At 44.1% G+C, this 20,782-nt stretch overlaps 1 protein-coding gene across 1 annotated transcript in view; it reads left to right on the plus strand.

The window, feature by feature from the left end:
- The first annotated feature begins 3,359 nt into the window (after nucleotides 1-3,359).
- Nucleotides 3,360-20,782, plus strand: part of COLGALT2 (collagen beta(1-O)galactosyltransferase 2) — a 53,101-nt gene continuing 35,678 nt past the window's right edge. Inside the window, exon 1 of the mRNA XM_086753955.1 lies at nucleotides 3,360-3,677. Within this exon, the coding sequence (XP_086610081.1) occupies nucleotides 3,403-3,677 (275 nt within the window). The 5' untranslated portion in view covers nucleotides 3,360-3,402. The remainder of the gene's footprint in view (nucleotides 3,678-20,782) is intronic.

Consider the following 20,782-nt stretch of genomic DNA (forward strand, 5'->3'; position numbering starts at 1 on the left):
AGTTTCAAACACTTAACTGAAGTCAGGTCTGTCTCTTACGGCACTTTGAATAGCTTCAAGCTGCATGAATAGCTTCATGCACAAGAAAAGCTGCGTGCTGTTTTCAACAGGTATACAGACATCAGATCAGAGACTGAAAAGGCCTCGCTTGTATGCTGTGCTTGTTCTTGATCAGGCTACACCAAGAAAAATCTGGTTGACATTGGAAACTGACCACAGCTACACTGATTAGAGGAAGCATGGAGTATGATGTTGAGACGATGAGCCTGATGCAGACCCTGGTGAAAAATGAACAGTGTTGTCTTTAAGCCTTCTTGTTATATAATAATCATTGAGCCAAGAACAAAGCATCAATGAGAATTAGAACCATAGAATCATAGAATGGTCTGTATAGAATAGAATTAATCTGTATATATTGAGTACATAAACTGGTGTGTGGTTTGTAGCTGCAGGAAGTCATGTTTGAACTGATCTTACTCAAGCAATTTTGAGGAGGTTGGCCTGTTTAAAAATCGAGGTTTTAGCACTTCACTTCCCTGGGCACAAAATACTTAAAAAAAAAAAAAAAGAATATCCAGTCTCTGGATTCCAGTTTCATGGAAGAGCTGGCAACAGTGGTTCACTTGACCGCTAGGAAAATAATTGGATGGATTTGAGACCTCAGAGATGAAGAAGCATCTGAAAGAATGCTTTCCATACATACGATATGCTTTATCAGAAGGATGGATCCTCTCTTTTCTACTGGGAGAGAGAGTCTAAATTAGAAGAGAGCTGCCTCAGAGACAATTCACTACCTGCCAAACTGAGGGAGTGTGTCACTCACAGACACAGTTCTAACAGCTGGATTGATCCTGTTTGGTGTGGATATTTAGAAGTGGCTCAAGCAAATGGCCTGAACTTATTTCTGTGGGACTTACCTCTACAAAAAGCTGTTTCTTCCCCAAACGTAGAATATTTCACCACAGGGTGGTTAATTGTCCTGTCATAGCAGGACTGAGTCTTGGCTTAAAGAAAATACAGGATATAATTTTGGCCACTAGGAAAGAAGTAAAAAATAGATACAGATTTATTTGTAAATGCACATAAAGAGATATGCATTTATAGATGCAAGAATGACACGGATTGTAAGGGTAACTGTTGGCCTGAACTTTCCAAACTTTCACCCATGCTGTGTGTCTGGGTGTAAGAAATTAAGCCGAGTTATGTATTTTCTTTCTTTCTCTTATGCATGAAGAAACATCTCGTGTTTCAGGCATCTACTGTCCTCTTTGCAGCGTAAGGACAGATTTTTTCTTTTGTCTACCAATATGAGGCAGCCAGCAAAGTCAGCTGTGTGGTGAGAGGAAGGTAATTTTGAAAATAAAATTACTGTTTGTGGGATGCTGCTGGAGGCGTTGCATTTGCCCCCAGCAAATGGTTATCGTTCCAACGCTGTTCACAAAACAAAAAGAAGGGAGTAGTCTGAAAAGAACTGAAGGCACTTTACATTTCACTGAAGGCGTCAAGAGCTGCACAGGCTAAAAAGCACACTTGACTGCAATAATGCGACTGAGTTGCACCTTTACACTTTGCATTGCATGCAGGACAAAGCCATGGCTTTGCAGTTTCTGCCTCCAAGGTCTTCCTTTGTTTCTGGGGGGAAATAATCTCTGCTTGGCTTTGACCCTGCGCTGCTTGGCTGTGCTGGCTCTGAGGTTTGGGGGAGGCTGACCCTGCATTCCCTCACGTGAGAAGGGAGCACTTGGTGGGCAGCTCGTGGTGTTGCACCTGCATCCGCAGAGGAGGCATGGCAAAGAGGAGTTACAGCGTGTTTCTCCTGAAGCTGCTGCGTAGCCTCCTAAAAACAGGATTGTGACCCAGCTTGAACATCCAGTGGATGGAAAAAGCTGGCTGCCAGCCTTCCACGTTCAGTAGCATTAGTCTCCATCCTCCAAATGCGAGTGGTCCTGTGGGCGACAGCAGCATTACGCGCATGTGGAATCAGCTGCTCCTGCAAAACCCTAATCCCTTCATACAGACTAGGGAGCTGCTCTGTCTATTTGGTTAATGAATCCAAGCATAAAAGCAACATGTGGCAAACTAACCGTGAAAGAAAAGCCTCATTAATGTATCGTTCTAGAAGGACAATTATAAAGGTGTCCTGAAGGGCAAGCAGGAGGAATCTATTTTCATTAATTGTTCAGGAAGATGCTTACAAATTGCAAAAGCTTATCTGAATTTTAGTGTGGATGATTCGACCTCTGCAGACTGTATACTGAAGTTTACTGTTTTCCTAGGATATTCCTTTTTGCATTAGTTTTTTTTTGGGAGTAGCGTGCTCAGGAAACTGAGATAATATAATTTGGTGTGGGTGATAAATTACATTCTATAAACAAAGAACACTGTAGACATGAACTATACATACACGCTACCCGGGCTGCAAACAATTCACAATGAGATTATAGATAATTAATAACAATTGCTTGGTTGCTAAGTGTTTCTCCCTGTTTGAGTCTTGCAAGCACACAGACAGCAGTGCTGCCTGCTTGAAGTGGATCTGTTCATGTTGGAGGAACTACCTACCCACAGTGGAAACCAGACACGCCGTGATGGGGCCCTTAGAGTTAATTAGAGATTTCATCTTGAAAAGGGTTTAATACGCCCAAAGCCTATTAACTTCTGAGAGAGCTGTGATTACTATGCCCCTTTTAAGATGACAAACCAATAATTTTAATTGCTGTGACACGTTCTGTTTATTTTGTTGTTAAATTGTCATCGTTCCATTCACGGGAACGTTTCTGTGGTGGGCGAGTCAATGAGATACCGGGAATATCGTCATTCCAGCTGCGTTCCAGCCGGGGCAACTGCACTGTGTGGGACGGGCGCTGCGCGTGAGGCTGTTTGCAAAACACTTTTTTTTTTTGGCATAAAAGCACAAAGTAACCTTAATTCCTTAGCTTGTGGGAAGGATGAGGGTGAGATCTTTGTGTAAAGAGCAAAGCAAGAGATCTCTGTGTGTTAGCATCAGCAGGTGGGGGGGAGCTGCCAAACGGCTCTTCCACACCTAAAGCTCCGTTGATAAACGCAGGTTTTGGGCGCTTTTACCCGGGCCAAGCTTAGGCAGGTACGTTCAGGCTGCGCTAACTGGTACGGTCCCGCCTGGGGTTCCACCTGCGGGGGGGGCGGCCCTCCCTCCTCGCCCGGCAGCTCGCAGAGGGGGAGGCCCGGCCCGGGCTGGGCTGGGCCGTGCCGTGCCGTGCCGTGCCCGCAAAGGCCGGGTTTGGGGGCGCGGGGCCGGGCGGCGGCGCTGCTCCTCCCCTTCTCCCTCTCCCTCCCCCTTCTCCTCCTCCTCCTCGTCCTCTCCCGCCTTTGCCCCGCGGCGCCGGCCGCCCCGCACAGCCGGTGCGGCTCTCCGCGCCCATCATGGCTGCGTGCGCCGGGCCCCGCGCCCCCCGTCCCCCCCACCTTCTCCTCCTCCTCCTCCTCTTGCTGCTGCTGGGCAGCTGCGGGGCCAGCCTGCCCCCGGAGCCGCCACCGCCGCCCCCGCCGAGCCCCGAGCCGCAGCCGCTGCCCGAGTCGGCTCTGCAGGAGCCCACCGTGCTGCTGGCCGTCATCGCCCGCAACGCCGCGCACACCCTGCCCCATTTCCTGGGCTGCGTGGAGAGGCTGCGCTACCCCAAGAGCAGGATCGCTCTCTGGTAAGGGGCATGGCGGCGGGGGGGGGCGGGGAGGGGGTCTATGTCCCACAGGTAGCCGGGGGGGTGACCTGTTTCCCCTCCCTGGCTGGTAAGTACCGGGTTTTGCGGGGAGGCGGTCGGGGTTCGGAGAGCAGGCGCGCCGAGCCGGCGTGCGCTGAAAAGGAGCATTGTTGTCGGGCTGCGGTCCGGGAGATGGGCTGCGAGATGCGTTCGGGAGTCACAGCATGGGGGCGATCACATGTGCGTCGGCGTGGGGGAATTAGACTGATTTGGGAAAGGGTCAATCTGCCTTTATTTATAAGGGAGCACACACACACAAAAAAAACCCACCAAACTTTCCCTCCCAGCCTGACATAAATGTTGGGAGGAACAGGAATTGCTTGGAAGGACCCAGAGCAGATTTTCTTTTTAAGCGTGGTGACCGTGTACAACGGGCGGTGGTGCGGTGGGGCCTGATCCAAAGTTCACCCCGGTCGGTGGGGGGGGGCTCCTGTGAACTTCAACACTGAAAGCTGAAGTTTTACTTTGTGTGAAGGGATGGGATGTGGGCGACTCTTGTCCTGGTCACATCGTGGATACTGAAGTGTCATTAAGCAGGCAGCGTTAGGTGTTTGTGTGTGTGCTTCAGGAACGTGGCTGTTACGTGGTTATGTGTCTTCGAGTGCTCTACTGCAGAAAATCAGTCACTGGTGTAATACATGCATGGCTCTATTTTGCTTTTTTTTTATTATTTTTTTCTTTCTTTTGAGTTTAGGGTGCACAAAGCAGGTGGTGATATCAGCCCGAATGTGGTGTGCCACACAAATGTGCCTGTGGGATTACAAGCTGTTGCATGGCAGTGGGTGAATGCCAGACCCGTCTGTGTGTGGGTCCGTGACCCTGCTTTTGTTTGTATCAGTAGGAATTCTGCTGGTTTGGATTTCATCTTAGCAGATGTGTGTAAGAGTAGCTATTCTGAGACCCTGTGTGTGGACTGTGATTCAGCTAAGCTCAGCTGAGCTTGGGGTCTGTAAAACATAGCGGGAGCTGTAAGTGCAGATGTGATCACCAAGGCAGGATGGATCCTGAAATGCCTCTTGCTGCAGAGGTGCAGAATAAATTTGGGTATTTCTGAAGTCCTGCAGAGCACTGGTTAGCTCTACAGCTTCTTTTAGTGTATTGCTTCCATTATCCTTACTTCACTTAACATCTTTGCAGTATCGTGTGAAAGTATTTGTGGGGATTGTTCATGAAATAACAATGTAAGATCACTTTAAAATATGCTAAGATTCTTTTAAGAGTGTCATTTCATTTTTAAGAGGGTTGTGTACAGGCACGAGGCATGGTTAAACTGGAAAATCTGCTGTTGAAAATGTCAAGCTTTATAAAATGAGAATGACTGAGTATAATGTCATGACAACTGAAAAGGACGAGGTTTAGTCCTGTTCACTGCAGCTCCCCCGTAAGACTTGAGGTTTTTCAGAGCTGGGGATGTTCAGGACACAAAGTACCCTCCAAGAGGAAGCTCACATGCAATGTCTGTCAAGTCTCTTCCCGAGAAGAAATGAAACAATACAAGGGTGGTTTTTTTGTTTGTTTGTTTGACTATTAGTAGTGCTGACTCTGTTTATTTGGGTTCCATTCAGTTATAGTGAGGAGTGTTTATGGATATACTGTAGGATGTTCTATGGATATACTCTAACACTGGCTCCAGTGAGTGAATGATTTAAACTTAAAAGAACTAGTTGTAGCTGAAAATAGAAGCTGATGAGATCAGTATAATAATAATAACTTCCATAATTATATATTGTTAGTCTACAACTAGCTGATGATACTCTCTCTGAGCATTTTCTTGTTCTTCAAGAGTTTACTTCTAAAATGTGACAACTTCTTGTAAGATGCAGGGATCATTTGAAACTTTAATGGGTGTGATACTCATTGGGAAGTGTTGGCTTTCAAATGCGCTGTATCTACTGTCCTCATTTCCATTTCTGCACCAGGGTCACTTTTATCTTTATGGCCCGTATTAATCCCTTAAGCATGCTGAAGTTCCAGTCCGCTGCCCCTGTGTCTGTTGCTTCTGTCCACTGGTATTTTGCATCTATGTAAAATTTGCTCGCCTGTGCTGTAACTTCCACATGACAGTATTAAAACTTAAGCTTTAGAAATTAAATTGACTTTTCACGTGGTTTGTTGTTTAAACTTGTGGGATTTAGTTTCCCATTCGTATTTGTAGATATTGTAAATTTATTTTTAATATAGCTTTAATAACGTAGTCATAGACTAAGTGAGGCTAACAGTGAGATGGGACTTGCAGAGCCTTGGAGTTATGATTAAGGTGATGGATCCTGTTGTGCAAGATGTTGCCTTTCTTCCAAAGACGGTGCATTTAGATGACTACAGTAAAAGAAAGAATGGAAGCAAAATGCTTCCTTTTTCTAGCTGGGGAAATTGAGGAAGAAAGGTGAAATAACCTACACAAGATTCTTGACTTTATTAAGACAAGAGATGGTGTTCCTAACTGATATTTATTGATTTGTCCTTCTTACTGAGGTCACTGTTACACTTAAGTATGATAAATTTATGTAAGAAATGAAAAACCAAGGAAAGCTAATAATCCCATCCCATAATAACTTTTTTTTTGTCCTTTGGATCTGTCTCCCTCATCCAAGTTTTGGCAAACTTAAGCAAATGACATCATTAAACTGTTCAGTAGAAACACTTGAGGGGAAGATGAAAATTACTGCTGTACCTCCCTGAGGTCTGCATGGCAAGACTTAAACTGCTCTTCAGCTAAAAACTTCACAGTTCTGCAGAGAAATGTTAAGCATCAGTTGTGTGATGGCGAACATTTGCTGGGTAGCAGTAATTTATTTATTTTTTTTTTTTTTTTAGTGTGCTCACAAATTGCCAGGTTCTGATGCCTTTTTGCTGTTGTTAAAGGGCATCTTGCCCCACGCTTCGTATTAGGGTCTACTAGACATGAATGTGATTATTTGGATCTTTCATAAAATTAGCAAGGAGCCCTGCAGAGGTGAGGGGATTATACTGTAAAAATGATGTCTTGAAATGTCTAGGAATTCTGTGAGATTCTGTGTTTGATTTTTGTTCTGAATCCTACATGCTGTGTATCTCTGAAAATGCATCCATTTATTTTGGCTCCTATCTTGTGTCAACCATGTTTTGAGGCTGATCCACCCTGTTATCTGCTTGTCTGTCACCTGGGTAATTGTCTACCTTATGCCTGGTCATGCAAGCGTTGTGTTTAGAGGCTAGAGGCCAAAGAAATAATATGTTGTCACAAAGAAACAGTGGGATGGAGTTGGATATCAGCGCTTGTTGTTTATTATAAGCCTTCGGATGCTTGCAAAGGTCAGGGAGAACTAGTTTTCAAGTTTTTTGTTTTTTGTTTTTTTTTTTAACATCTACAAAGTAGGAGTGAAAAGACCTCAAGGGGTTCATTCCTGTGCAGGGCAGGATCCTGCTTCATCCCTGACTTGTCTGTTGCCTGGGGTTGAGATTCCTTGTCCAGTCAAGGCTGCAGACTGTTCAAGGTTGTGTACTGTCATGTCTTCTGAAGCCTGCTCAAGTGGGAGGGAAGTAGGAGTCAGCTGTGGGAGTGTGTGAAAGGACCAGCTGCAACCGATGTTGGCTGTAAAGTGCTGGAGTTAATTTGCCCCTCAGAAAAAAAAAAAAGGCAATTGCACTTGTACATTCCTAGCATACAAGCTACTTCAGCTCCTTAAATTCTGGTGAATCTTGAAGCAGGAGCAGCTGGAGCAGGCTGCACAGTACCATTTCAGTTCAAATTTTGGATATCTCCAGGGATGGAGACTCTGCAGTGTGGAGACTCTGGGTGACCTGTTCCAGTGAGGTAGTCACTGGCAAGGAGTGGTGTGGAAGTTCGTATCAGCTGAGAGTGAGTCTAGCAGGTGGGCAGACCTTTGAGACAAAGCCAAACTTGCATGAAGACTGTTGTTCCAATAGCTTCCCCCCACTTTGTTTTGCATGTTCTTTCTGCTAAATTAAGCATATATTTTTCAGAAAGCTGCCTGATTGCTGCTAGTCAGACTCCTGAAGAAGATACCCCAGGCGTCTGAGCACAGCTGGAGCATGGGTGGTTCCTGGGAGGTATGGCATGGGCTGGCCTAAAGGAGAGAAAAACAAGGAGTTTGTGCTTGAGGGACCAGAGAAGGACACCTGTCAGGACCTATGCTGAACCATAGACTGAAGTGCATTTTTGATCTTTTGTGTAAAGTATCGCAACACCTGCAATTACTTATCTCAGTCCCTTGGGGTTGAAAGTATTCCCGTACTGGGTCAGGATTCTCTAAAAATAGATCTGTGGTACACATGGTGTGCAGAACACTGGGAGCTGCCCATCATCAGCACTTGGTGTCATTCTTTGATCCTGTGGGACTCTCTAAAAGACCGTATGGGCTGCAGGGTAGAGAGTGGACTGAGATGGTGCGGGGTGCTGTCTGTCAGAACCTGGAATTTCCTTCCCGTGGGATGATGTCTCAGACTTAATATTATTTCAATATATTTATGTGCATCTCATTTCCGTTATTTTAGTGAAGCATAGTCTACATTGGTGATGCTCATTGCCAAGGGTGGATTACAGCTAAATGGGGCCCACATGCATCAAAATTTCAGATGAAAGAAAGACAGGAATAAAAAATTTGTTTGTTTTCTATACAAGGTGGATATTTGGCCATCTTCTGACAAAGTGCCCAGCTTCTTCAGACAGGCCTATGGCACTGCTAATAGGGTCACCAGTAAAGAAAAAAGGGCTTTTAAAAAAATTAATAAACTGCACAATTTGCTTCATTCAGTGCCTGAATCCAGTTTTTAAACATAGAAATGATTGGTTTCAGTTACACATGCGTGCATGTGTATCTATCTATGTATTTATATCTGGTGTCTTTGGACCAGAATACTTTTGTTAATATAGGATTACTCCAGTTTTCTTCCTGGAAAGTTAACAGGAGACCTAATAAATATGTGGTGATTTTAAACTTTTGCCAGCTGACTGTGGAACTGGTATATGCTTTCAAAGGGAGTTTAGTCACCGGAGTTTTCTGAGAACCACTTTGGTTGTGATAATGCTTTGTAATGTAACATGATGATCCTCGTCTCGACAGCTGTGGCACTGCTGAATAAATGGCTTAATTTTGTACTAGAGACTGACTAAGGAGTTTCACTGCAGAGGACTGGAATTACCTTTATGCAGTGTTTCTTGTTTCTTTGGGAGAGGTTATCACTTATTTGAGATAGTGATAAGACATGCTGAGAAATGAGACCTCCTTATTCAGGAGTGACAGCTAGTATGTCTTCTGTTTTCATTCTGACCAATTATTTACGTAGTCAGTATGTCTTCCACACTTACTGACATACAACTGTACTGTCAGGTAAAATAGCATGAAAGCTTATGATGTTTTGGGAGGGGGATATGTTGTTGCCGAAGTCTGTCTTTGCTTCTTTTTGAGAGACTCTTGAAACGCTGACAGTGCTAGAGACATCAACTTCAGAGTTACCTCTGATGCGCATATGGTTGCGATACATTGAAGGGAACAGATTTCTAACTGTCACTTTCATTGTGTCTGTATGCACTGATAAGAACAACACACCTCTTCTAAACATACGCAGATCTTGATCTGGTCCCCCCTGGGGTTCACAAGAATCTAAATTCATGCTGAAGCAGAAGATAGTGGGAGTCCATGTAAGCTACAGTGCCACAGGAGGGCTCATACAAACTCTTTCACATTAGTTTAGCTCCAATAGGGATTGATTTTTATTTTTTTTTTAAGATTTTTTCCTGTAAGGAGGAAAAATATAATTTTTATTTATGCTCCCCCCCCGCCCCAACAGGATACAGGCTTCCCTTGATCCTGAACGGATTGTTTGCTTATTTTTGCTCTTTGATCCCTTTGCAGACAGAAGGTTATATGTGGCTGCAGTCTGGTTTGAGTTTTGGCCGTTGACAAAAGCTAGGTTGCGTTAACTGTGAAGTGTTGGTTTATATCCTGAAGCTGATAGCAGGTGGTTCTCTCTTCAGTTAGCAGATCAGAATCTTGTTTTTGCTGCTTGCTGAACAGCTGCTCTTAAAATGGGTACAGCATTGAACCTTTGGGGGTAGAATAGGAATTTAAGGCTGTAGTTTGAGTTATTTCCTCAGTATTTTCAATTGGTCTTGTCCTTACAACATGCTAAGGAAAACTGGAGGAAAAGGCTGGTTTCCATCATTTGTTCTTTGAACTGCTAACTGTGATATGGAAGTTAAATGTTAAACTGCCAAATGCAAATGCTTTGATATTTTTTTGTCCCCTTATTGGTTTGAATCTTGCTAGACTTCAGTCAAGTGAACTTAAGCAAGTTCCTGCAGTCAGACTAATGTATGTGCTGTGTCGTTAGCTAGTCAAAAGTCATTTTGGGGCAAGTCGTAAAAAGAGGTTAGTTAGGAAGCATAAGCTTTAGACAACTGGGAAAAGCTGTGAGAGGGTTGTTTGGTTTTTTTTTTTTTCTGCTCCTGTAGTTTATGTTGAAGAGGCCAAGAGGAACATAGCCTTGCAGCAAGACTCTTCTCTTGCCTTTAATCATCAACGCTTACCAGTTTAAGTGAGGATGCAGGGATGTTATGTCATCTTTGCATTGAAAAAATAAACCAGTGTGTTTAAGTGAGATTAAACCACGGTGGCTCCTCTCCAATGAGTTTTTAATGTTTGCTGCAGAGAGGAGAACAGGTGCACAGCGCTGACCTTGGCGGCGCTGCCTCAGCCTGTGGCAGCTTGCTAGCTGTTTTCCCTGGTGCGTGCCGGAGTGTGGTCCTTGGCCGCTTCATCTTGCTGCCTGCCAGTGGGGAAGTGACTTTTTGGGGTAGTTGCGTCTCCCAGCTGCAGCTCTGTGTGAGAAGATAAATCAATGCTGCGACAGTGACACAGCCCATAGAGAGGAGTGGTGGAGGGCAGGCTGGTTGTACTGGTTTTGGAATGTCCCAGGGTGCTGCCTTAGGTGTGAAATCCCAGGATTCTGAGATTTAGCTGCACATTTGCTACTCTGAGGAGTTTAAGTGCTGGGGTGCATATTAATGCTATTAACCTCCCCTCAGGGTTTATTAAGGAGTGTATTTTTGCTCTTGAGAGTTCTTAAATGATGAGTAGTGTCCATTCTCATAGTTTAACCAGAATTTGCAATTGCCACCATAACCTGTAAGGTAGTGACAAAAAAAAAATATTTAAAGCTAAGTGAGAAACATAGCAGCTACATATGCAGGTTGCTAGACTAGAATAGCAAGAATCCTAACAAAAAAGACACGTTGAAAAATGAAAAGTCAGGATGGGAACTGTGTGACTAGGGCAAAGGCTTATGTTATTATTTTGGAAGAGAAGCCATACTATTTCTCATTGCTGCAAACTGAAGGGTTAAAAAGAGTGCTGGTGTCTTCAGGAATTGATGGGCCTGTGTTTTATTTCTCTTTAATTCTTGTCTAGAATTGGCTAGAACTAGTGGTAAGGATTGGGAAAAGGGGGATTGAAGTGCCTGGTTGTCCTGGTTCTGGCTGGGATAGAGATGATTTGCACCGGAGCTGGGAGAGGAGCTGGAGCTGATGGCCCCTGTGGCTGGGGACACAGCTGGGATAGGTCACTCATTAGCCAACAGCTGGGACAGGTTGCCCAAATTGGCCCAAGGGCCCTTCCACCCCATGGGACACCAGTATACAAAGTGGGGATGGGGCTGAGGGGAGGTTCCTGCTACTCAGGAGGGAGCCGGGAATCAGGATCTAGTGTGGGTTTAAGGTTTAGGAAGAAAGGGTTAGGAAGTCAGTTTGCCTTGCCGGGGGCCTAATTGTTTAGGGATTAGTCCCTGACATCAGTTATAGTAAGGTTAAGGTTAATGTTTGGGCAAAATGTTGCTTTGAATCAATGTATTCTGTTTGTAGTTGGATTTCCTCCTGCGGGAATAACTGAGCTTATGGTTGGCATTAGGATTTAGAAAAAGATGCCTCAAAAAGGCACTAAAACCAGAGGTGAAGTTCAGATTTTCTGTAGAAACTTCTGTTGATGATGGCTGGGGTTGGGAAGGGGGAGATGAGGAGCTTGTGCTCTCTTTCACTGTGAGGAGTGCTCCTTGGCTGGTACCAGAGATGGTACTAGGGTTTGGATGTTCAGGGCTTCAGAAGCCGTCTTTATTGCTGAATTGCGCAGGGCCCACAGGTTTAGGGAGGAGGCTGTTGCCATTTGTGGACATTGCCTTATGCTCTGTTTTACTTCAGAGATAGCTCTGCTGCATACGAGTGGGATTCTGAGTAGGTCAGGGGATTAGGTGTGTGATTGGAGAATGCAGAGTTTCAAGGTTGTTGAATTCAATAAGGCCTGCAGGCTTGGAAAGGAGTCTGTGTCAGCAGGAGAGCAACACCTTACATTCTCCTTCATGGTGCAGCTTATCCGTTATTTCTAATTACGGCTAGGAAATGTAACCGTTCAGGCACTCTGGTCACTGCTGGATTCTGCTGCTCCTGCGGAGTTAAGAGCTTTGTTGTTCAGGGGGGACCAAGGCCTTATGCCCTTCTTCTACAGTTTGGAGACAGTTTTCGTGTCTAGAATGCTTTTATTGCAAACTCCAACCAAATCCTGGTTCAAGGGTCCCATCTTGCTGCTGGATTTTTACAAGCAGTAGCCTTTCTACTTACTTTAGTTCTGTATTTGTCAATGCACTGTGCTCTTTTTCTTTGAAGGAGTATACTAGTTATAATTGAGACGTGTGTTTGACACTATAGTAGATCCTGTAAAACCTGGCAGCGGGAGATGGGAAGAGAGTTGGTGTCAGTGGGCAGCAGTGTATTCTGTTCTGATGTACAAGGGACCTCTGTGTACCAAAGCTGGAACAACTTGGAAGTTAGCTTTCAGGTTTTGAAATCTGAACATTCAAGGACTTGTTTTACTGACGGGTTGTACAGGCTTAAAAAGTCGGGAGAAGGAGTGGTGGCAGGAAGGGCAGGGGCCAGTATCCGACAACCTCTCTTATGGTGGAAATGATTCCTTACTAGGTAAGGGTTTGAATTGAAGTTATGTCTTGGGAGTGGAAGACTGAGAACTCTAGTCACTTCTGACCTGTGCAGATCCTACAGATGTAGAATAGAGCCTTATAATGGTGGAGTGTGTGTGTTATGATCTTCTGTTACAGAACGATCCCCCTGGATGGAACTGGGGTTCTTTAGGGGATTGTGGTTAGGAGTAAGATTTGTAAATCTGAATTAGCTGTTGGATTCTGCGTGGTTGGCAGAGTTGGGAAGAAGGTTGATGTTGACTTGGGTGTATGTATGGACTTTGGGGTAATACTTTTTACTAGAGTTAATGCCTGGAACTCTGTAGCTGCTGTAGTTTGACTTGGTTCTGTCTTCTTCAGTGCCTTCTGATGAAGTTGAGATGTTGATGGAGGTGAATTCCTTCTGTTCTCTTTTGCTGTATAGAACAGCTTGGATCAGGGTTAGGTTTCAGGAGTTTCAAGCTGCTGCAAACTGAGATATGAGATTATTGAGGTCCTGGAGGTTTAGAAAGAGGCCTGTTGCTGGTAGGAGCCAAGTGCTGCATGCTCTTTTGTGCGGTTGGTGTGTACCATGTTTGTGTCTGGTTTAGGGCCAAGGATGGAGACTGCGAAGGTTCCAGGCCCCAAAGTGTTCTGTCGAGCTGATAAAATGAGGAAGAGGCTGGGGGTTGGTAGGGGCTTAGGCCTGACGTTCTCTTCACAAAGTAAAAGGCTTGAAATTTCCTTGTGCCTGAAATGAAACGGGCAGTCCTGGTAACCACTGGGAAGAGGCACCAGTGTGACCAGTTCTTCTAACGAAGCAAGGAACAACAGAGTGGCAGCCCAGCACTATGTTCATTTTTCCCAGCCGTTAGATTTACTTGACTCACTCGCATAAATCAGTTTCTGGATGCTGCCGGTGTTTACTCCAAATGGTACATGCTTCTTTGGTAGGAAGTTTTGTATGGAGTTTCCATTTAGTTGTCTGAGATGACTGGCTCTGGGGTTCTGGAGGAGCCTACTCAGACTCTTCTAAATAGGTTAGCTGAGAATAATAATTGCTTTTGGGTCTTTTGCCTCTTCAAATATTTTTTTCCTCTAGCTCTGGCTGTCAGAGACTTTGGTTACACTCATTTTTCAAACAACTAATCTGAAGTAAGTTCAATGTGTGTGACTGGAATATAAAAATGTCAATACTGCTAAATACCTTCTCTTAATTTTATTATTATTTTTTTTTTTATTTAAAGCAGGATTTAAATGCAAATTATCATTGTTAATTCATGGAGTGGACCTGTGATACGTATTTTATCGCTCCTAGCCCACAGTCACTTCCCGCCCCACGTGTTTTCTCACACAAACGAGTTAGTTGTTGTTGCCACAAAAAGTCTTGTCAATGAGTTGTTATTTCAGACTAGTGAGCTCATAGCTGTCTGCTGGCAGAATTCCGCTCTGACTTCATTTAAACTGAGGCCGTTGCCAGGAGTTTTTGCCCAATACCTGAGCATTGAAGGAAGCTCTGTTTCACAGAACAAGAATCAAACTGCTATCAGCGGTGTTTCCAGTGGCTTTGACTACAAACATCACATCTGTCTTTTTGGACCAGCCTGCCTTTATTTATATGTGTGGTGCAAATTTAATGAGGGAGGAATATGTGTCCAGAGCTAGAGTGGGGCTGAGGAAAGCGGTAATTTCTTTTCTACGCTCAGCAAATTGCAAAGCCAGTGTGATGGCATTGCTTGCTCCTGCTACCTGTGGAGAGCTTCCAGCACCTTTGGGTTTGCTCTGCTGCAAGGCGCATCGTGCGTGGCTGCGCTCCTGTTACAGCCTGCGTCCTTATTTGAGTGCAGACTGCCCAGCCACTGTGGAGCAGGTGGATGTAAGTCTTGAGGAGAGATGTAGTTCAAGTCTGTCTCAATTCTTTTTCCCTCTCCAGTAGAGCAAGATCTCTAAGGGAAAAAAAATTGCATATTACATCTAACAGCATTAATCACCCACTTGGCCAGTCTGACCAGCTCCTATTGCTGCTGCAGAATGTGTGGTCAAGTTGGTTATTACACATACATTTTTGGGACAGCCCACAGATAAAGAAAAACATCTGGCTGTAACAGTTCAGGCCTGTAGCTGGACCAAAATCCCAGCATTTTCTGCTCTGGAGGATGTATTTCTTCCAGATATACTCAACTGACAAAGGCATATTTCTTTCAGGTCTCTTGAACTGACAACACAGATGAAGCTATAAAGCTGTGCTAACTCTGTTATAGAAGTTCAGAATATATTTGGAAGAAACCAACTAAGGAGCCAAAGAAACTGAGATTTCAGCTTGCTAGCTCTTGTATCAGGTTATGTGATCTGAATGGGTTAATGAAACACCTAAAAACCAAACTCCTACCCAGCTGTTACAGGGCAGAAGTAGTTTATGCTGAAATGGTTTGTAAGATGTCTGCTGCCTGTCTAAGGTGGTTTGGTTTGGAGCCTGAGAAACAGCGGCTATCTGAAAACCTCCGTGCTAGCTGAGAAACCCTTGGTTATCTGCTCTGTTGGGTCTCCCAGGCAGCGACTGAGAAACTGGCAGATGTTTGAGAGTGCAATGATTTCTCAAATGAGACAGCACTAGTCTGTCAGTTTTTCCATGAGGAAATTAACTGATTACCATTATTTCATTTATTTCAGGAATCCCTCTAGTGGCCAGCTATTTATATGACACATCGGCTGTTTGGTTGCAGGCGATCTTGCACATCAGTTGCTGCTCTTATATGGTTTAATAGATTATTTGAAAGTCTTCAGGAGAAGACCTTGAGACAGTTTCAGATGAAAACAAAAGGAAGTGTGTTTTGGGAATTTTTTGAGGTGTGTTTTTTCTTGAAGGACTTATAGGGACATTAAGTGATGCTTTGCTCATGGTATATAGTAGGTCAGATTTTTTGACATCTTTGAACATAACTTTTAAGAAACTTGGTAGCTTCAGCAAAGAGATTGAAATAAGGAATTAGGTTTCCTTTTCTATTTATCTCCTTCTCCATGATATCTCTGTGTAAAAACCCGAAGTCTCCAAAAACAGCTGATGTTGTTTGATATGAAGTGGATACAAATTTTGTAATATATAAACAGTTGTCATGTCGTCTGCCATTCCCTATTGTAGTACTGGGATCATGGTTAGGACAGTATTTATCGCTGACAGAGGGAGAGCTTGGAATAGGTTTCCTGTGCACTCAGCTGAGGGACCATGGGTTCATTGGAGCTGGACTGTCACTTTTGTCTCTGCTCTTTTATCCCCACCACAGCAATGCTTTGCGATGGATTTATTGGGTATTGCAAAAATCCAGTTTTCCAGCCTTTGAAATGGCCTCAAAGCCCTAGGAAGCTCAGATGTCCAGGCATGGGGGTGCTACTGGACAAGTGTTGGGATGTGTGCGAGAGTTGTTTGGGTCAGAACATGTCCCTGCTGGGACAGACAAGTCTAATGTCTGCAGATGTGTGGGGGAGTCTCTCCTGGTTAGAAAGCACTTTATCTTGTGCACTTCATCCACTGGCAATGGCTATATCTAGGATATGAATCTTTCCTGTTGGAGATGACGTGGTTGGGAATCACCTTCTGCCAAATGAAGACAAGTACGTATTTTATGGGGCTTCCAATTACCCACTCAATTTACTAGGCAGTGGCTACTGAGATTAAGTAAGTGTCCACTTGCTCTCTTTATTTACATCCAGACAATGAACAGGGAAAAAAATCAGCTCTCCTCAAACTGTGTGTTTGTGGTCAGTATTAAACCTTAATTAGTTAAAATAAATCATACATTTGCATTCTTCTCCCCGTGAGTTACCACACTTGCTGATGCAGCCTTTGGTGCTCAGCTCTCCCTGAAGCTTGTGCCACCTCCCAACACCCACACAAAGAGGACAGACCAGCAGAAGTGACAATTGTGACGCTGGTGTAAAGTTGTGTAGAATAACAGAAGCAATCCCATACTTTGTCACTTCGTTTACATGATCCCTTTTCCTCAGTCGGGTGTGAGAAATACACAGCATTACTTATAGAAGGCTGCGGAGCTATTAGCTTACAAGATTAGAGAAATGTTGAGAACGCACTGTTTCTCTTTCTTTACTCTTTAAGTTAAGTCAGTCTCTCTCAGTTTAGCATCAGTTTTCCATCCATTTGAGTCCAGAGTTGTTTTCCAAGAGAAAATGTGTTCTGACTCTGGCATGCATAGTGTATCACGTGTGTTCACCAAACAGTCGCCATGTGTCTCGCACATGTGTGCCCGTGCCTCTCTCCATAGCAGAAGCCATGTGGATTCCTGTGTCTGTGAGTGAAACGTGAGATCACAAACGAAAGAGATTCAGACCCAGAAATTTTAGCTAGCCCAAAGGATTTGGAATTTAGAAGTAGAAATGCTTTGTGTGCACATAGCTCTGTTAAGTGATGAGGTGGTCGATTGTGTAGTGTTAGTTCAGAGGACCGTGTTATTCTGTGCTGTTGTCTGTATGAGATGACAGAAAAACAAGGGGTTTTTTTGCCACTTGGGTGCTGAGTTAGGCAGGAGAAAGAGGTTTACCTGATGGGTTGACAGCTTGCTTAGCAGCACACCCTTCAAAGTATGAAAAGATGAAAGGCAGTTAATAAACTGAGTCACAGAGTCACAGCCCTCTGTTATCCACACATCTTCTGCCTGCGGGGCAGGAGCTGGGGAGAGATCTCCAGGTCAGCAAAGGAAGCAGACTGTTGAGCAAGGAACCCAACAGATTTCAGCCTAATTTTGAGACACTTAAACAGCAGTAAGTCATGTTTTGTGCTGTGGAGGCTGGAGTCTGGACCTGAGCTCCTGGGTAGAGTTCATCTACTTGTTTCTCAAAAGTGCATGCAAAGTATTTTTAATCCTGGAGATGTTTGGAGTTTTCTTGGATTGTTTTTTTATTATTATTATTTATTTTAATCCAATGAGTGCTTCACTGCTATTAAAAAAAAAAAAAAATCTAGAACCACATCTCCAAAAACCCAGGGGGTTTTGTGTTTTGGGTGGGTTTTTTTTTTTTTTTTTTTTTAGTTCCAATGGTGAAGGCAAAATACTTGGACAGGAAGAGAGACTTTGCCTTTGAGCTTTTGAGAGTTTCTTAAAAGCAACACAGAGGAAAAGTTGTTCTTGAGATTGCTATGGCCACAAATTTACCACTAGTCTGACAAATACACTGTGAACGTGTTAAGTAAACTGCTCTACAAAGCTGAGTACCTGTAACTTCTTTCAGTGTATATTTTGGAAGGAGTGTAGGCTTGTTTTATCATTCCCAGCCCTGACACCCGCTCCTTTTTTTGTGACTTGTGAAAATCCCTTAATCTCTTTGCTTTTGTTTCCCTCTCTGCAGAATGAAGCTATAATGCTGCCTCGATGCCCTGCTTTGGGAGGCTGAGACCTTTGCCATGGCTTTCCGGGGCCTCTGGGCATGCCCTCTAACCTGTCTGATTCATATTGCCCCTCTCCCAGAGGCGCTTTGAAGACAGTACGCTTAGCCATTCAGAGCAAGAACACCGTAAAATCTGTCTGTGGTAGAAATTCAGAAAATTTTAATTGATACGTTGACTATTTCATGCTTGCAAACTGTTGTTGGTGGTTTCCCGCCCCCGTATTGAGAACCCTCTCAGCATATGAGGTGTTGTTTGCAGCTGCTGCTTCATCTGCAATGTGATGGACAAAATTACAGATGACATCCAGGAAAACTATTTCATATGTAGAAGTTGAATTTTTTTTCTCCTGCTTGGCTGCAGCAGTTGTTTTTCTGATCTCTTACTTAATTATGTATAAAACATTTTCAGATGTTTGCCAGCAAATATGACATAATACATTTATTTTGAAGCACTGTAGCATTCCATGCAATTCAGAGAGCCTCCATTTTCCAGTGTAACTGGCTACTTGAGAAAAGTTAGGCCAAAATTATGCCGTCTCAAGTTCCATGCTGCCTTTCACAAAGTCTAACTCCTAAAGTAACTTACTGATGGCTGTAAGGTTTAGTCTAATGTTGTTGAAAGCAAAATTTGGCATTGCCTGCTCTACGCCAAATGAAACCTGGGCCAGTGAGAGGTTAATGATCTTAAAGGGTCTTTTCCAGTTTAAATGATTCCATGATAATGAAGCCCACTATGTATGTTTGCTGCACATTTGCAGTAGATCAGTAGAAATGTACAGTCTCATGTCATTAGATGCTGCATATGATTAACCTCATCTTGTAGGTCTACAGAAATTATGCGCTGGTTGGGCTATTAAACTTTTTTGAGGGGGGGTTTATTCTGAGAGGGAGGGACAGGTTGTGTCTCCGGCATTAACACTTTAGTTTTGCTTTTTTATTGCTGATTCCTTGATCTCAGAATATGAGAAGATAAATGACTTGCATGTTGCTGGCTGTGTTCCTTTTCAAGGGCTCTCTCTGAAGCTCTGGTAATCCCTGAAAAGGCAAAAATCTCTTATTCCTGACCCTGTGACTAACTAGGGTCCTTTAGCCTTTGGCCGTGCCACTTCATACGATGGTAGTGGAACAAACTGTATCCCGGTCGTAGCCCTGGCTGACCTCTTGTATAACCCCTGCATGGCTTGGTGGTGGTGGAGACCAGGTTTAACACAGGTGGTGAAGAGCAGATTAACCTTAAGGGGCCCCAAATGTCAAATTCAGCTTAATAGTGCAGTGAAGACACAATATGGCAGACTCCAAGCTTCCTGGAGTCATTGAAGTGGTTGGAAACAGACTGCATTAATTGAGTCCGTGAGGGTGGCATGAGAAAGTCCATAAAGCCTGGATGGTGAGTGCCATATAATGGAATTATCCACATGTGGATACTGAACAGTAGCTAAAGAGACAACTTGACTCCCAAACCTTCCCCTCCTGCAGTTACCCTGTTGATTGGGTAAACCCTTCACTGCTGCGGAGGTGAAAGCTCTGTAGCCATTTGCCATTTTGTCATTTCGAGACAGTAACCAGTTGGAGCCATGCTGAACATTTGATTTATTTATTTTTAATTTTCCTATGTTAGCTTTTCTATATGGTTCTTTATAATTTCAATGCAAGATGTAAAGCGAGTGCACATGCCTTGCCTTGAAGACAGATTGTCATGGTCTGCACCCATCATGGCCATTTCCTTACCGTATGGTAAGCAGCAACATCTTGGGATATACGTTTTGTGATCGTTTTTTAGCTGTGTGTTCAGCTTTCTTCATGTGGCCCCATCAGCAGCAGCTGCTGCAAGCACCTTGGATATCTTTGGAAGAACCTGGAGATAGTATTGGGTGGATTTCATGCCTCGGTCTTTCTGTAAGCATCTAGTACGCAGCTAATTTTTGGTGTTTTGTTTTGAAGTACATGTGCTTGGTTTTGATACTGCGGGTCAGATTCAGATGTGTTGCAAAGAGTGGAAACTCTTTTCCTTTGGTGGAGAGAGGTCTTGGTACTGTGATTTCTTGGAGGGCTGTGGCATTTCCCTTCGTCTGTGCACCTGAGTAGGTAAGAGCATGCCTTGCCACGTGGCAATGTTAGATGCTTCTGTCAATGGGGTAAATGAGCAAATCCTGTATCAGCTGTAATGTGACTTGCCTATGAAATGGCATCTGATGCTCTTGTCCTGGCTGTGGAGCTGTGCTATCTCCAGTGTTCACTTGGAGCTATGGGCTCGTGGGCCGCATTTTCTCCTGGTTCTTACCAGTGTGTTCTTGTTTGTGCTCTTGGTGTGGAGGCTGGTTTGAAGGTACCCAGCAGCGCTGGGACGTGTGAGGAGACAGGCTAGTGATCTGGGCACAGCCTGGTGATGAAGAAATCAGACCTTTTCCTTGCCTCACCTCATGCTCTGCTCTAGGCAAAGCCTTTAATTGACATGTTATCCTCACTTTTACAGAAAGAAGACATTTTTCTTGCCTGAAGACTCAAGACTGATCCTTCCTAAAGGCTGTGCTTCCCGAAACACTGGAGTGGTTGTCCCTTAGGACAGGTCTAAGGCTCAGTTCTTTGAGATCTGTGGAAGAGGTGTCAGCAAGAGGAAGGCCAGCTTCCTTACAGATTTGCCTGTCATGGTCAGTGGTGGGGACCACACATAGACACTACTACATAGACAAGCTTTCTAGGCCAGT

Source organism: Chlamydotis macqueenii, chromosome 8 (assembly GCF_036417535.1).
Source record: "Chlamydotis macqueenii isolate bChlMac1 chromosome 8, bChlMac1.mat, whole genome shotgun sequence".
NCBI classification, from domain to species: domain Eukaryota; kingdom Metazoa; phylum Chordata; class Aves; order Otidiformes; family Otididae; genus Chlamydotis; species Chlamydotis macqueenii.